Here is a 17425-nt window from a genome sequence, read left to right on the forward strand (position 1 = left end):
TTTGGTGAAGACAGGGTGAGTCATTTGCCAGATGAGCTAACAGCCCTTCGACTCACCTTGAAAATCATGTTTTCAAGGAATCAACAAACAATAAAATTTGTTAAAAGCTGAAGATGTTAAAAGATACACCTGCTTATCATTATGAATAAATGAATTTAGTGGAATGAGTATGTATATTTTTCCAGATAAAAGCAATTTATCACCAGTGCATTGTGGTAAAACCCATTATGGGCAGACAGAAATATGGACATTAACCTGACTGACTGTCATGCAAGATTTATGACAACATGCTCTGGCCTCAGAAACTCACAATTTCATGGAGTCTTTTCCTTAAATTGAAGGTACAGATATTTTTGTTGGTTCAGAGAGATTATCCTGTCTTGTTTTATTGCTTTTAATGTTTTAACTTCCTGTCGCCATTTATTAAATTCCACATCATGAGGCCTTTTGTCCTCTGGCCAGGTCAGAATTGAAGATATGTACTTACTATTAATAGAAGTCTGGTTATTTGCTCCCAGCAATATTTATACATGAGCTGTTTTTGCTGTGATCTTTGACCAAAAGGATATTCAAAGAAATGCTCCTTTGCTGTTGTCTGGTATAAACATCTGTTTTCCAGCATCACTCTTCAAACTGTCACAGTTGTAATACCAGAGGTTCTATGTGTGTTTGTATATGTGTTCAATATCCTGCTGTAATATTCTTGGGTTTGCATGTTGGAGTCACAAATTTGTCTCTTCCATTTCTGTGTGAATCATTGAAATAAGTTTTATAAAACTTTTGTCTTGACAGGGTTGATGCAGCCCCAAACTAATCAAACTTAGTTTATTAAGTAATTCTTATTAATGATTACATACTGTATGTTAGTCTGGAAGAAAAAATGTGCTTTTCACACATTTAGCTAGTACCTAAATGTGGTATAATTTGTAGTGCACAGATAGGTTACCCTACCTGAAGTCCAAAAAATATTGTTAGTATTTGAAATTTATGCTGATGAGACTCAAATCCATTTCCAGTTGAGTTTATTCCACTCTTTCATTTCCGTATGAGAAATTCAGGTTGTATCTGGAGGAAGTCACTTAGGAACACGGTACAAACTCTACTTCAAGTTCAGAGGAAAGCCAATGCTTTTAAGGATGTTTATATGATTAAATTCAAGTGAATTTTTTGTAGGCTATCATGTGAGAATGCTGCTTTCGCACACAAAATTCAAATATAGTAGTTTGATTTTTGAGTTTGGCATTCATAGCAGCCCCCCCGGATAACAATTAACCGTCTATACATCGTTCTGTCTTTGTTGTGTTCCTCTTTAAAGCATAAAAACAGTCCATTCATAAGTGGCTTGTCCCTACTGAGTCCGTGTTGACCAATCACAGAGCCGCTATGAGCAGCTTTGCACTAGATGGCATCACATGACAACAGCGGAGCAGCAAAGGTCCTGTCATAGTATGGTGAAGTAATGTTCATTGAACAGGACAGCTGGGGTATGACCTATTTTTTATGGGTGCTCCTGCAGGCAGGACGTTCACCCTCCAAACCGACCCACACCCCCGCCTGGTAAAGAGATCATACTGGAGCCCAGATTTATGAGTGCCATTGCTCCGGGTCAGTGGTTCCCCAGTCGTCTGGATCATGACCCCGTGATGCTCACAGGCTGTAAATGAACTAGAGATGGGTTTCCCCCTCTTCGGATTGTTTAATTTCTTTTATTGCCGATGGAATTAATACATTATTTGATGTTTCACAAGAAATGGTCTCTAAAGGGCAGAAAATTCAGTAAAATGTTTTAAATGAAATTAATATACTCACTGATGTTGTGACTGTAAAGATGTACTTTAATTTATGAGTAATTAATAATCCTGTATTATTATTATTTGGATTTGTTATTATTACAAATGACAAAAAATGCTTAGCAATTTTATTTAGTGAATTACCACATTTTAAAATAATCTGGCCCACACCAGAGGGACAGCTAACCAAAGGAATTACGCGCAGTTATTATTCATTTTTCAGCTGTTTTGTGTTTCACTACTGTATTTCAAATTCAGTATATATTCGTTGCACCAGCTCGCTTTCAAACGGAACATGAATATTCATCAGCTGTCTGAGCCTATAGCCGCTACAGGAGACAGATGTGTCAGTGTACGTACAACTGCACTGGTGAACACCGGAAACTATCTGATCGGGCTTCAAAATAAAACTTCATCACTTTGGGGTAGGAAGGTAGACAATTTCAAAAATGACAAACAACAAAAACAATTTGGACACTGGCTTTTTCGGGATCCATTCATCCATTTTCTTTACCGCTTCATTCGCTGGAGCCTATCTCAGCTGGCTTAGGGCGTGAGGTGGGGGAAACTCCGGGCGCAACGCCAGTGCACTGCGCGGTTCAAGTACTTTGAAAGATCAAACCGGAAGCGGTGCTGCTCGGCTCGTCCGTCTTTGCGGTGTAGCTGCAGCCTGTAGGAGCGGCCGGGTCCTCCCAGCAGCCACACTGTTCAGAGGGAAAGCTTTTCTTCCCACAGCAGTAGCGGGGATTTTGTGGCTGCACACGCCGGTTACTCGTCACATTAAATAAAGCACTGCCTGCTGATAGCGGCGAGAGAAGAAAGCCTGTCCTGGTCGTGTTTCACCCCCACCCCATCTCTGTGATTCGGCCCGTCGTTGCTTCTTTCCATTTTTATTTTTCTACGTTTTTTCCCCGTGACAGTCTCTCCGTGGCGCACTCAGGTTTCTTCTGCTGACATGGTAGATTATCACGCTTCGCTTAACCAGACGCCGGCAGCCGAGCAGTCCTACATGGAGCAGGAGAATGACTGGGACCGCGTCATTCTGCTGGACCCGACCTGGGAGAAGCAGCAGGTGAAGGTGAGTAAGCCGACGCCGGGCCCGGGTGGGCCGAGTGGATCCGAGCCGAGAGGAGGGGGCGGCGGGCGGAAAGAAAATGACAGAGAGGTGCTGAGATGTGGAGTGGAGGTCAGACACCGAGTACGGCCCTTGGTTTTGCCCCCACAGCTGCCCCCAATGCCCGTCTTTGTGGCAGCCCCAGCCCGCCTGTCTTCCCAGCTCGGCCAGAGGTTGTGTTCAATGTCACCCCGTTCATTCTAACTTCGTTAAAGGCTGAGTCCTTTTCTGCAGCTCGTCTGCCACTTGAATGTATTAGTAATTGGTTGTGTGTGCAGAACCAAGCCCGTCTTTAACCCGAGGAGCAGCTTCACTCTTCCAAGGGTCATTTTTTCCCAGCACTTTTTTTCCTCCATATCCTTCCGGAACGGAAGCGGGACGCCACATTATTTCCAATGCTGTATGAAAACCGAGATTGTGCAGACATTTTGGGCTTCAGACTGAGATGTTTGGAGGGTTTAATATGTTATTAAGATGTTATCACTTGTCTTCCTGCTCGGCTGGGTTGTCGAAGGCCGATAGGACGGGGGCGTTCCGCTGCTCCCTGCAGAACCAGATGGATGTGATGGGTTCAAGGCCGACACGGAGATAATTGAACTGTACATCTCGCTCATTTTTGTGACGTAAGAACAGAGCGAGTCGTCTTTTTGTCAGCAGCAGGCAGGTTGCAGAAGCACCTGGGAGGGATTTACATTACAACCCATGGCCTACTGCTGGAATTCCTCGTATGGCGGCAACTATTTTTAAAACTTGAAGGTATTTTAGGATTTATTGCTCCTTTGAAAGCAGTCATACATTCCATTAAGTAATGTGACCATGTAAAATCATCACAGATTTGTCCACAGCCTGAAGAGAGAGGGCATTGAACGCACCATACCAACAGGGCATCCTTCAGATTAAAAGCATCATTGTTTTTATTTTGTGAATGATTTCATGTGAATGATATCTTGCTCTTGATGGGAGCAAGCGAGTTGTCAGCTATTGATGAGCAGATTGCAATCAGCTGATGATCTGATCATCTCTTGTTAAGCTGTGTGGAGGAAAATTTGCTAAACTTGAGTCAGTCTAGCCTGGTGATGTGAATGTAGCCCAAGTGATCAATACCCTGGTGTTAAAACTACACCAGACTCCTGCTGTGTGCAATGAGGAGCTGAGCACAACCGCTGTTAAATCTGATGCTTCCCAAAGCCAGATTTCACCTTCACTAACGCTCTACATTACTATTTCAACACCAGGTAACGTTAAACCACTTGGCTGCATGAGCTTCTGCTTACCCTGTTATTTGTCATGCAATCATCATCATCATCATCATCACAGTTATCAACAGTCACACCACTCATCACCCCCTTCAACCAGCCAGCTGACTCCAATATTTACCCAGCATTCTACACCCAGCTCTTCCTCCTCCTGCTTCACAGTCTTTAATAGATTCTGCTGAGCAACAATAAGTGCTGATGTGCCTTGTAATGTGTTGGTTACCTGTGAACGGTTCTCCAAGGATGGCAATTAATGGCCCCCACTTACATTTAATGGACTCTGTTGACCTGCTTTCTAACCCAGTGTTCCTATTGTGCTGATAGATTTCAAAATGGAAATGGATGGCGGGTACATGCCTGATCTTGATGGTCAAATTTTGACCCATTCCACCAATTGAACTAAAATCCTAGTTGTCTGATTTGTGACCTAAATCTTCGAATCTTCAAGAACCTAGCCTAACAGTGTGGTGCGATTGTGATGGCATGTTATTGTGTTTGTGTCTGAACAATGCTATGCAGACAGTCTTATTGACTATCTCAGAAGATGACTGGCATGCTTTGGAGTGGCGTGGCAGCATGCCGAGCATTGAAACACAAATTTTAATCAGGCCACTAAGCATCATAGCTCGGAGCAGGTTGACTGCGTTCGACCTGGTGTGTCCAGTCCTTCACTTTCAAGCCCTGCTGGTTAGTCATCTGTTGGGCCTGTGTGTGTTTGTCTAGAGACCACACAGGCCAAAGTGTATTTAAAAGGAAAACTAACCCACCAATCATTAACAGAGTGAGGCGTGTTATTCAAACGGGCCTGAGGTCCATTATTACTCTGTATTAATGAGACCTCGCTGGGTGTTTGGTTTATTGAGAACCTTTACAGGTGGGGACACGTCCCACTTTCAGGTGTGATTTCTGCCATTCTCACACGCCAAGGAAACCCAGGGCAAATTCCTGTGGTGTATATTCACCCTGTGACAGTTATTGTGCGAAAGTGAGAAAATACCACCAACAGGAATATCGAGATATGTAGAATTAGTAAGTGCGTGAATGGATTTGTCCTTATGGTGTGTCTGTAAGGTAAAATACTCGTCATACTTCACTCATTCATTGTGTTAAGTAATGAACGACAGGGAAAACAGCCTTGATGGGGATGTTATTACTTCTATTGGCTTGTTAGAACAAGAACAACAAGAGGATGCAACTAGATGTGACAATAGTTCTCGGTTGATGTTGGGAACAAACGGCACTGGAGGTGTTGATTTCCTCAGCTAATGGAAGAAATCCACATAATTTGGGTTTCATCTGAATTTTTCAGTAATTCATTGTGCGTACGTCATTTGTCTATTTTGTCAGTGAACCGACAAAAAGTAAAATTGCAGGTGGTAAAGAAGGTGGACAGCTTGTGCTGTTGTTTCCAAACTCCATTTGATTTCTAATGTGTTTCCAGCCCTGCAGACCAGAGATTCACTCAAGAAGAACTTGTTTTGGGGGTCTGCTGAAGATAGGAAATAGTTGTTCAGAGCAAGTCTGTGTTTCTTTGGCAGAATCAGAGTTTTGTCATTGCAATGTTTCCAGTTGTCCTTCTTGTACATTTCTCAACACCCCAGAGTACCTGGACTGAGCCCAGAGGAGTCCAGTGAGCTGAAGCTTTTCGCAGGCGACACTTCTCGCTTGAAAAACATGTCATTAAGTCTTTGCTCTCCACTACAAGTTGAAACATGTCGGAGTACGACGTGACGCCACTGAGGGCTTTATGGCAACTCTGCAGTGTGACAGAAGGAACATGCAAATCCAGCTTCTAAGCGACAGTTAATGTTGCACATATTTCACTTCTCATGAGGCAGGGCTTAAGTAGAGCGATGTGGGTGGATGAGCTGACAAGCAAAGCAGTAAAGCATTCAAGCCAAAGGACCCCGGGCAGTTGGCAACACTGCTGACTGACTGTATGGATTTGTTAAGGTAATGTCCTCTTAATGTCAGGCTGATTAGTCCCTCCGTCCGGCCATCATGCAGTTGTTCGGTGATTTCTTGAAAAATGGTCACCTGGGAATCACAGCAACATTAGATATGCTGCTAAAGACTATGTTCACTACTGTGATCGATGGAGGACTGAGAGTAGGTGGGAGGATTTGATATAACGTCCCTCTGCTTTTTACTTTACAGGTCAAACAGTCCTTTTATATCTGTGTTTAGTAGGGAATATTTAAACACACCCATATATCCTTTTTTTCCATCTCTAATAACGTTAGTTTGCTTGAAGTCGATACTCTACGTCCTCCCAATGTCACAAAGCCAGCAGTAGGAGTTCAGTGGTAGTCTTCCTCTCCTGATACACCCTACCAGCACCCAGACCTACAACACAAATACACACATTTTTTCCCATTACTGCCAAGGTGGGCAGCTGGACACAATGTCTGTTTGTTCTTTTGCTGCCCACTTTCACATGCTTTGTGTGAGACGGGCTGGCAGGCAGGCGGAGCTGGTTCAGATGGCCTGGGTTGGCTCAGGACGAGCTGCAAGTGACATTTTTGTCAGGACAAATGGATCAGACAGTGCATCCTGCCATCGCCTCTGCACCGCCTATGATCTGGTTTCATAATATGCTGCCAAGCTATTTTTCTCTTCCAGCCTGGCTTTTCTAATCCAAAAGAGACCTAAAACGTTTGAGGAATGTGGACTAAGTAGCCTGCTCGCTAAAATGTTGCATCCTCAACGCCATTTGGAGGGAAATGAAGGAACAGGCGCTTTTTGATTGGCTGTCTGGCTGATTCAGTAGAGCAGGATCAACCTGGCGGGGGTACCGCCACTACAAGAGGAATCATATTCGTGTTGAAAGAAAGCTGTTTATCAAAAAAGGCTACTGAGCAGACATCCTGCTCCTCATTTGCAACCTGAATTCTGCACTGAAGTTACTTCTGCTACTTGTGCTTCGGGTAAACAGAGTTGAATAATCATACTGGTTTTATATATATATATATATATATATATATATATATATATATATATATAATATGCTTAGTGTTGAATGTGAAAATACAATACATCCTGTTAAAGAACCGTTTACACAGCTACCGTTTCACTCAGAAACCAGTAAGTTCTGTTGCGTTTCACCAATTTATCTTTGTGAGAGCAACATTTCAGGTACCAGAAGTGAGATTGGAAAATGCCATCTAAGTATTGTCAACAGCAAAACACAGCTCATGTGAAAAGTCACAGCCCAGCTTCGTGTACACGTTCTGTGCATGCTGACACTACTAAGTCATCACTACTGTGATCTTATTCGATGGTGTTGATTTTTAAACGGCAGTTCACCAGATGTTGTCCTGATACGCAGCCGATCAGTGTGTTCAGGGATCATTATAACACCTTCAGTTTAGGTCTTGGCCAGCATCATCTTCTGTTGGTCTGTCTGTATTGACTGGAAGCGTGTGTGTTCAGATGTTTGTACTGTTTTCTGGTATTTTGAGGTAAATTATCTGTTGATTTATCCCTTTCTAATTCTTATCAGTATTGATCCATTTGCATGTTCAGAAGCTACTCCTGCTCACAGAGAATAAACTATAAGTCTCCTTTTCCAGATGTGAACAGTCTTGTTTGAAGCTAATGCACAGAGAGAAGTTAATGTTCATTCTTCTAAGTTGTAACAGTAGACGTCTTCATGGATGTTAGATCATGGAAGTGTAGCTGTTAGTCATTCCCTCATTACCAGCTGATTCCAGGTCAGCTGTGGGAAAGCCTCTGTCAGCTGACCGTCCCCCAGCATCAGCTCCAAGCCCCGAACAACCAACCAGTCAGTCAAACAGACGGCCAGCGAAGGGACAACAGAGAGGAATGTAACCCCTCTGTCTCGCTCTTCTACCATTGGTGGTGGGGAGGCAGCGTGCAGGGGGGGAGACATTCCTTTGGTGGCCCATTTATAGCCTGCTAGGCCAGTGGGAGGGGGGTTTAGTAAGGGGGGAGGGGGTATCCTGTTTTTTTGTCGAACAGGGGAACAAAAAAAAAACAATTGGGGGTTTTTAGGATTGCAGATGTGGCCTGTGCGCTGGAGATGAGGAGAACTCTCCTTTAAGGGGGGGCTCAGGGTGCCCCGGTCAGGGGAAGTAAGAGTTTTCTGTCAGTCATAGGACGGTGAAGGTCACTGCACCAAATATTTGTTTGTTTAGACGCCGTCCTGTCACTGAGCGTTCATGGGAAACGCTGTTTTTGTGTATAGTCCCGTTGACCAATCGGATGAAAGATTGTAGCGCACCAGCTAGCCCGGGGTCTGAACATTGACACTGGTTGGCTGTAGGCCTGTGTGAAGTGTTGGCGGAGCCGAGTGTCATCCATAGAGATTTCTTTACGGTCTGTTTCTCTCCCAGTCTTGGTGTGAGGAAGACGCCACACTGAGGAAGACTCGGGTGGATCTCGTGTCAAACTCCTTCAGCCCTTGAATCCAAGTTATGGCTGACATGACCTGATGTTGTGGCTGCGTTTATGAGCTTACTTCTTGGCTGCTGCTGCATGCATAATTATGAGGATCGCTAAATGTTTTTTCCTCTGATGAATAGAAATTGCCAACAATAGGGAATAAGAATTTCCTTTTGGTTGGCTGCCAGCACGCATGTTGATGGCTTTAGCTTTGAGCTCAGACCCCCATTCATGAGTCCCCCGTGACCCTGACCCTAACCCTGAACAAAGCGATTTAAAAGAGTATAGCAGGGAAACCATTTCTTTACTTTACTAATTCTGCAAAAACTGGAATTTCTCAGGAATTTCACATGCAGTTTGGAAAAGCTGTCTGCAGGAAGTCAACTGTTACAACCCTGTCGCTCTGGTGAAGCCTGTGTGTGTTTCAAACATCTATTTCCTGTAAAGTTCAGATTGCAGGTGGGTCTTTCATTCCCTGAATACAGTGCTTATTTTTGTAAATCGCTTTGATCCGTTTGCCATTGTGGAAAAGAACCATTGGTGACAGTTTCAGCATCTTGTATTTCCACTGACCTCAGTTCTGATTTTACTCCATTGGATTTCCGTCATCTCAAAGCGCTCTTCTCTTCTGCAGACACAATGTGCTGGTTGTGTTGAAACAATTATTTTGTAAGATCAAAGATCTCATACTTAGCATTAGTTCATCACTGAGTTCATTTTGAAACGTTGCAGTTTTCCTGCTTTGTGTCACTGTAAAGTAAATATCTTGACGTTTTGGCCTCTAAATGGATGAAGGAATTCTCCGTTGGCTCCAAGAGTTTTCTTCTTTTCTGGATTAAATGAATAATGGAAAAATTAGTCTGGAATGAAAATCAGAAGTTCCATCTCAGTGCTTGGTGTAGTTTCTCTGTACAAGTGTTACTGTCTGTGTACAGATATGAGTATAATGTAATAATAGTGTTTGGTTTGTGGAGGCTTACTTCTGACATCTGTTGATGGACGGTTTCTATTTCCTATAACTGGCTGTTCTGATTGAGGACTGATTGAGGATTGATGAACGATGCAGGATCATCACTTACCAGAGGGTGTGCGTGTGTGTGTGTGTCTACAGATGACTGGGATCTCTGTTTCAGTAGAGTACTTGTTACTTCTCTGATCGTTTCAATGTGTGTGTTCTACTTCACTCTTCTGGATCGTTTGGCGGGGGATGTTTGTAGGAAGGTGGCAGTAGAAAGGATGTGTGTTTAGGTGTGTGTGTTTAGATGCCTGTGTAGCGGGTAGTGGCCCTTTTATATTATGGGTCTGTGTGTGTGTGAGTGGGGCGGTTATTAGTGAGGTTTTCCGGCATTCACATAGCTGTGGGTTTTTCTGCATGAGACAGACGCTGAACACAGTTGAACAAATGCTGACGACTCTCACGTCCTCACACGGCACAGGTGGCTTGACTTCTGAAACTATTCATTGTTTTTGTAAATGGAGTTCGTTTTGACATAAAGGGAAATAAAGTGAGGAACATTTAGAAAAAAACACAGCATTCAGCTGCAGTTCAACTTTGCTTTTAGCAAGTTCCCCATAAACAAAAGCCTCAGTAGTGTTTAAATGGAGAGATTGCAGTAACCTCACACCTCTGCTGTAGGCGTCTAATTGGGCCTTACTTATAATGATTCAAAACAAAGACCTTCATATTCCATTCACAGCTGCAGCTGTTCTTGTTCAGGAAAAAACAGTTTAAGGCAGTAAATTTACATGTAATTGTTTCATTCACTACATTTGGTCTACCTTGAATGTGAAAATACAAAGCCTCAAGTTTAGTTGGTAGTTTTCAGAAATGTGGACAGTACAACATGCAGGGCAGTCTCACTTTGTGAGTCTGTTATCTCATCTACCTCCTCTGCTGCAAAAAGCATTTATACATGCAACTGTGAGTCTGCATCCGACAGTCCAGCGCTCTGCAGGCTCTGTGCTTTTGGAATTTGGAAAGAACATTTAAGAGCTCTGCTGTCATCCTGCTCCTCAGAGAGAGAGGTCAGAATCAATAAGAAATTTGATCAGAAAGAAGCTCTGTATTCAGTAAAGCTTACGGTGCAGATATTTAAAGAGAATATTATCATAACCATCTCAGCCTCACAGTAAGAATTAATCGTTCACACCATCTGAGGTTATCCTCAATCTGGTCGTCTTCCATAGGCTGGCACGGTTCCGAAACAGCGTCTGCCAGATTGGAACAGACCAGTCCACCATCACCACTGATCCAGAGATTACCGTACATCCCATCACAGATCACCGGATTATATCCAGATCTGACACATATCTGGGATAAATGGGAGACTGTGATGGATGCATGTAGATATACAGTACAATATACAAGGGAGGTGGCTGTTTGATCCGATTCAGTTTGAAAACTTAAACACATTTCTTACAGCTATCCACAAACAAATTCTGGCTAAGATTTTTACCATATCTCCTGCTAAAATAAAGAAAAACTGTAAAACCTTCATTGGAATTTTGTAAGGCTGTAATTGTTTTTTATTTTCTTGTCTAGTTTCAGTCAGCTCACTATTGAGAAATCAAACCATATTCTAAAAAATGATGTTGTTCTTTAGGACAGAGCTGGATGGATGCACACATGGCCACACCTATACAGGTTATTCTCCCCCAGGGCCTCGGTGTGTGAGGGAGGTAAAAAACAGCAACAAACAGGCTGCGCTAGTCTGCTAGCGAAGAGGGAGCTGCAGCGGTAAGGCGCCACGCTTCTTCTGGAACACGCTCAGGGTGGATGTCTGGGGGGGTGTTATCGTCTGGATGGAGCGTTTGACATCGTGTCTATCGTGCCACACTTGACCACATGAGTCTGTCCGGGTCTACATCAGTTTAAACACTCGAATGCATTTAGACCAGCACCAACTGTCATGATAATAGAAACAAATAATAAAAACAGAATTATTTTCTCTGCTTATTCTTTTTATCAAATCAACCACTTTTACACTATTTAAGCAAAGTTCTTATTGTGCTGTTTGTATTTGCACAGTACACCATATTTAAAAAAAATTAAATGAAAAATTTAAATGGTTTCTTGAGAAACCAGTTCCTTCTTTTCAAAAAAATAAAATAAGTGGATTATATCTTCATTTGTTTACTGCAAACTTTGAACCTTTTTTAAAATTCTAACAAAGAAAAAACTCCCAAGACTTCAAATACTTTATACAATAAAACAGGAAATACAGAATGTGATTTATGACACATGTAATTGAAATTGGCACAAGCACGATATAAAACACCAATTTGAAACATTCACCATGTAAACTGGTTAATGCATAACATTGTCATGTGATAGCTGCCATTATGATGGCTATGAAAGGAGCCTCATCCAAGTCATTAACAATCAAGGCCAGTTTCACCATTGAGAAACACATGATGTCTAAATGGACATTACTGCACTGGCCTGGGAACACTGCGCCTCTTGTAAAACCATTTTTTGGTTCATCTGCACATGATTTTTGTATCACTGCTGCACAGTGTCTCAACCCTTACCCGTTTCACATCAGTTCTTGTGGTTTTTGTTCTTTTTTCAGGCATTATTTTTGTGCATCGTCAGCACTGGAAGCATAGCTGAACCTCCCCCTAATGGGACGTCACCTTAGGGTCCTGTCTGCATCAGTTTGGAGACCAGAGCCTCCATGTATCAGAGTAGCTTTGAAAGCATAACCAGATGGGGCATAGAGCATGATTCATACAAAGTGTATGTGTTTGTCTCCTCGTCTCTGATATCCTCAGCGAGCTTCATGTTGTATTATTTAACAGCTTTCTTACTGGGGCAGTGGGCAAAGAGGTGAGGAGGAGAGGCCTACTGGGACATGTGCATTGTTTGCCTACATAGAGGTATTCAAACCCACACAGTCACACAGGGGTCGCCTCTGCTCTTTATATGACACATGCACATAAAGCATTATAAAGCATTATGGTGATGTGTCTTCAGTTTCAAAGAAGACTTTGGTCCGTTAGTCTGGTATAAAAAGGCTTTTCTTCTGTATATTTAAATGTCTGATAAAAATTATCCATTGTTCACTAGCAAAATATGATATTGTAAATGTGCTTGTGTGATAATGGGATAATTTACCATATTTAAACTCATGTGAACTTGAGCGCAATGAGTTTGTGCTGCTGAATTAGAGGCATTTCTTGGTTGCTGTTGATGGAGACTGAGATGATTTTAGAGAACATCACAGCAGTATAAAATATTTACCAATCCTTCAGGTTCTTCTGTTTTATTATTTAGTTTAAGGGAACTCATCAGATGATTCCACATTCATGTTTTGCATTTTTCTATTACCTTTTGTGTCCTTGTCAGAGTCGTTAAGACAACAGTCACAGACAAAAGAGGATAACTGGAGTGGGTGTCACTATTTTAGGACTTGGCCAGCATGCCAATGTTTCTGTCTATTTGTGATGCAATGCCAATTTTTTTCTCCTGTGCCCGCAAGTTCAGCTCAAGGCCTCCTATCTGTATGGTGGATAATATATGTACATTCCATAATACACATGTTTCTGCTCAGACGTCTCCAGGACCGACCCTGGGCTCCTTCCTAACTGCAATCTGGGTTTTTTTTTAATCTTCGTCTGTTAGAGACTAAAAGCCTGGAGCTTTAAAAAAAAAAAAGACATATGGGATTTAGAATCACTTTTAATTGTTCTGTTTAACAACACAATGAAGAACTGTGGAATAAAATTTGGGCTCGTGCACGAACTTTAATATTTCACGACCTAAATTTCTTTATTGGGATATTTAAATACTTGAAAAGCCCTTTTATGTCTGTGTTAAGTTACTTTAAATGAAATTAGGCTTTTTCATGCTGCAGCAGTGGGCCTGGTGGCTTTCTCTCCTTATCATTGTTGGTTTGTTACGTCAGTCTTCTTTAACATTTATGAAAGTATATTATTGCCTAAGACATTCAGCTCCCAGAAAGAAGAAGCCACATGTCTGTTGAACTGAACAACTCCTGATATTCGATGAAGCACTTGTGTATCCCCTTAGAGTAAATCTCACCTCGGAATAGGAGAGGATGAGTAGAAATCAGGAGTTGGAGGAAGAATGACTGCAGCACTGTGTTGCTCCCCCATGGGAGCCGTAGTAGTGGAAGAAAGAGGGGGGCTTGGTGGATTTTATGGCTTTCCACTCCTTCCTATTTTCAAATATAAAGCAGCTACACATGCAAACAGTGAGACAAACCCTCTGAGTCAGGCCTGGAAGACAGACGCGTGTGTGCGCGTGTGTGCGTGTGTGTGCGTGTGTGTGCGTGTGTGTGCGTGTGTGTGTGTGTGTGTGTGTGTGTGTGTGTGTGTCACCCCCACCTTAATGAAACAGATGTCTACCCAAGTAAGGAGGAAATGCTTGAAGACTAGTTTGTGTTTACTGAACAGAGATACGGGGAATCGTTTGTCACTGCGCTGGCATAACCGACTGATGAATGATGCTCAGAAGGGATGTCTGTGTGTGTGCAGTGACTTACCATGAAGAAACTCCCAGTGGTTTCGCTCAGAGCTGACCAATCAGGTGGCTGGTCCTGAAGAATACGTTTAAAAGGACCACAAGTACTACCACTATGTCATCTTGAACGGATAACTGCAAATTTTTTACATGAAACTGTTGATCAATACGTATTTAGTGAATCGAAAAGAATGAACTTACAATCTGTTTTAATAATTTCTCATTTAAGATATTTTCAAGCGTTGTTGGTTCCGTCTTGTGAAATGTAAACAGAGACACTGAAGACTGAACATGGTACATTGGGTCTGGGAAGTTTTGAATATCTGAAGAATTCACAGAATAATTGCTAATGGGAGTAATTGTTAGTAGAGGCATTATAGGATTTGTCAGAGTTGATATTTCAGGCAAACCAGCTGTTGTAGCAGAACGTTTCCTGCTCGGTTGCTGGTGTTAATGTGGGTGAGGGTAGTCCTCTATTCTCTCTGCCTTCCCCACGAGTCGACTATCCTGTCTGATCCAATCAAAGCGAGCCTGCAGGGGATAAGTTAGCTACCATTCCCCCAGTTAACAAAGACGCCTCTGTTTGCCCTCCTCTGACTCACATTGCTGTGGAGTGTATACAACGGCCTGCGTGTGGAGTTAACACACACCCTGGTCCTCTGGATCAGCTTCAGATTAACACAGTTTTATCTTTGGCACGGTTTTCACACCACTGCTGTGGAAACCTGATGGCTCGTCGCTGCAGTGCAAGAATCACGACGCAATGTTTCCTGCTGAGGTCATCACCGCAGTCGCAGACAGTTTCTGTGCAAACACTCCCTGAACACGACTTCCTGGCATTGATGGGTTATTTTTGCTTACCTTTTGATATCCACGCACACACTGACAACTGCAGCGGTGCTGGCTTCCTGCTGTGTTTTGCTTTAAAGTATTTGGTTTGATAGAAGTATTTTACTTTTATGTCCAGGAGTAATTGAAGGAGGAATAGTTTGGAGTAAAATAATATTTATGCTAAAACATAATGTGATGAATGGGAACTTGAAGAATGAAATTATTAGCAAAGGAATCATAGCAGCATAAATACTCTGGGCACCAGGTGCTGAGAAGCATTTTAAAAACCTCCTAAAAATAAGATGCTGTAGTTCTGGGTTGCTTAGCAACAGCACTGAAGTAGGATGCTGGTATCATGGCTGCTGGGGATTCTTGCATGTCCAAACTCTGTAGAAAGAAACTTCAAATTGATTAATCTTAGCTGTAACCTATTAATCCAGCAGCTTTCCACCCAATGCTGGCTAAAGATCCACAGATGAACTTGTTGGAAGCTGATACTGCAACTGAGGGCCACATCAGCATAATGGCTGTAATCGGAGGGCCAGATGTAGCTTATAAATAAAACTAAATGTAACTGCGTTTATTTCTTATTCAAGTTACAGACATTACAGTTGAACAGAAAAAAAAAGCTTGTTTCTCTGTTGTAACATAAATCTTTTTGATTAGTCAGGTTATGAAACCCACATAACTCCCATCAATCAAGGATCAAACTATCCAAGAGAATAAAGAAAAATTACATTAAACACAAGTTAGGACATTAACTTTATTCAAAACGTTAAAATAGGCTTAATTACTGCACTGTGGGAAATGTAGTTTTTGGTGAAAGTACATTTTTGAACGGTTTATTTTTAGACCCGCTGACCTTTTATGCTCTCGTGGGCTACATAAAATGATTTGGTGGGCCACATTTGGCCCCCGGGCCTTGAGTTTGACACATGTGCTCTAAACTCTTGAACGTTAAATGACAGGAAACCACAGGGTTGTGCTTCGAGACGGTCGAGGTGATCGCAGAAATGTTTTTTTCCTTACTTACTGAAATACTTTGCAAAATCATACATACCATGAAAGCACTTATGTAGAGTTGGACAAAAATTAATATATCAGCAATTTGACACTGTAAAGAAATCATGCTATTTGTTCATCATAGTGTTACAACACTTCTTACAAAGTCTTGACTGGTATTGGACCAGGCTTCATGCATGTATGTTAATGGAGGTTAAAAGTGTTGAGTGAAGGCTGTATGGCCTTTGATTTAAAATAACTTAAAGTCTAAGGTCTATTATGAGGGTGTGTTGATGCACAGCTGTGTGTTTCAGTATGTGGAGTCACAATCATTACCATCTTAATGTTTGTATTCATTACACAATACAGATACTGAAGTGAATCCTCCTCAGACAACAGAAGATGTCATAAAGCTAAATGTTATCTCATCGGTTTGCACAGTGACCGATTTCACATATCAAACATTGTCTGAGCCTCAGTTGATGTTTTTCCTCATTTTGTCATTTTGTTAACTAAATACTGAACCAATGTGGACAACAAATTTACATTTTTGTGCAATAATTTCATGTGAGTGTGCCCTAGAGCCACAGGCATCTTTCCTGTCCTTAAGAGGTGACACTCTCAGCAGTTTATTAATGTCTATTTGCATCCTCATTTTTCCGCGGCATGAGCTTGAGTGTGCGTGTCAGACAGGCGTTGGGCCAGTGACTCATGAAGCCATGAAGGGCATGGTGAGCTCTGGAATGTGTGACAGGGCTGGATCAAGGGGGTGGCTTTGGCAAGATGTGTTTTTTTTTTCTATGGGTCATCAGCAGGCGGAAATTCAGGAACAAACAAGGAGGACCGAGTCTGGACTCTCTCGGCTCCCTCACCAGGTCTCCTTCCTCCCTCCTCTCCAAATGACTTGCAGCACCAGGAAGTCCTTAAATAGTCTGGAGACAAATTACATGTTCTAGATTTATCTTATCGCGAGTTCGCAGAGATGAGATTTTACTCACTGGTGACTGGAAGACCACTGTTTATTTTAAGTAAACCTGCCCAAATCCTAAAACATCAGATGTCAAATTCAGTTGGTATCTTTTCTGCTTAAATTAAACACTTCAACCCTAAAGTTCTTGATTGGTAGAAACAATTCAGAAGCAGTAACAGTGATTTATCCCACCAATGACATCATTGCTTTCTGTATCATGACTTTAATTTTAGTCACATGACTTTCTGTGCCCTCTCTCAGAAGTCATACAGGTTTAAAAAGTTTTCATTCTCTGTTTTGAGATTGGTCTTTTTGAAAAGCTGCAGACACTCAACAGTGGACACACACACACACACACACACACACACACACACACACACACACACACACACACACACTCACACACACATTCACACACACATTCACACACACATTCACACAGTATTATGGAATTTAGCAAATAAGGCCAAGGCCATCTAAGGATACGCATACACTTCCCTGAACACCCAAGTATGACAGCAGAGTTTGACCAGCAGTTCCTTCCATCATTATCAGAGCTAGTTGGCTCAGATT

The 17425-nt window shown here is 42.2% G+C and overlaps 1 protein-coding gene across 1 annotated transcript in view; it reads left to right on the top strand.

The window, feature by feature from the left end:
• The first annotated feature begins 1963 nt into the window (after positions 1 to 1963).
• actn4 (actinin, alpha 4) overlaps positions 1964 to 17425 on the top strand; it is a 46772-nt gene continuing 31310 nt past the window's right edge. The window contains exon 1 of the mRNA XM_068316555.1: positions 1964 to 2868. Coding sequence (XP_068172656.1) covers positions 2746 to 2868 — 123 coding nt within the window. The 5' untranslated portion in view covers positions 1964 to 2745. The remainder of the gene's footprint in view (positions 2869 to 17425) is intronic.

Source organism: Antennarius striatus, chromosome 6 (genome assembly GCF_040054535.1).
Source record: "Antennarius striatus isolate MH-2024 chromosome 6, ASM4005453v1, whole genome shotgun sequence".
Lineage (NCBI taxonomy): Eukaryota > Metazoa > Chordata > Actinopteri > Lophiiformes > Antennariidae > Antennarius > Antennarius striatus.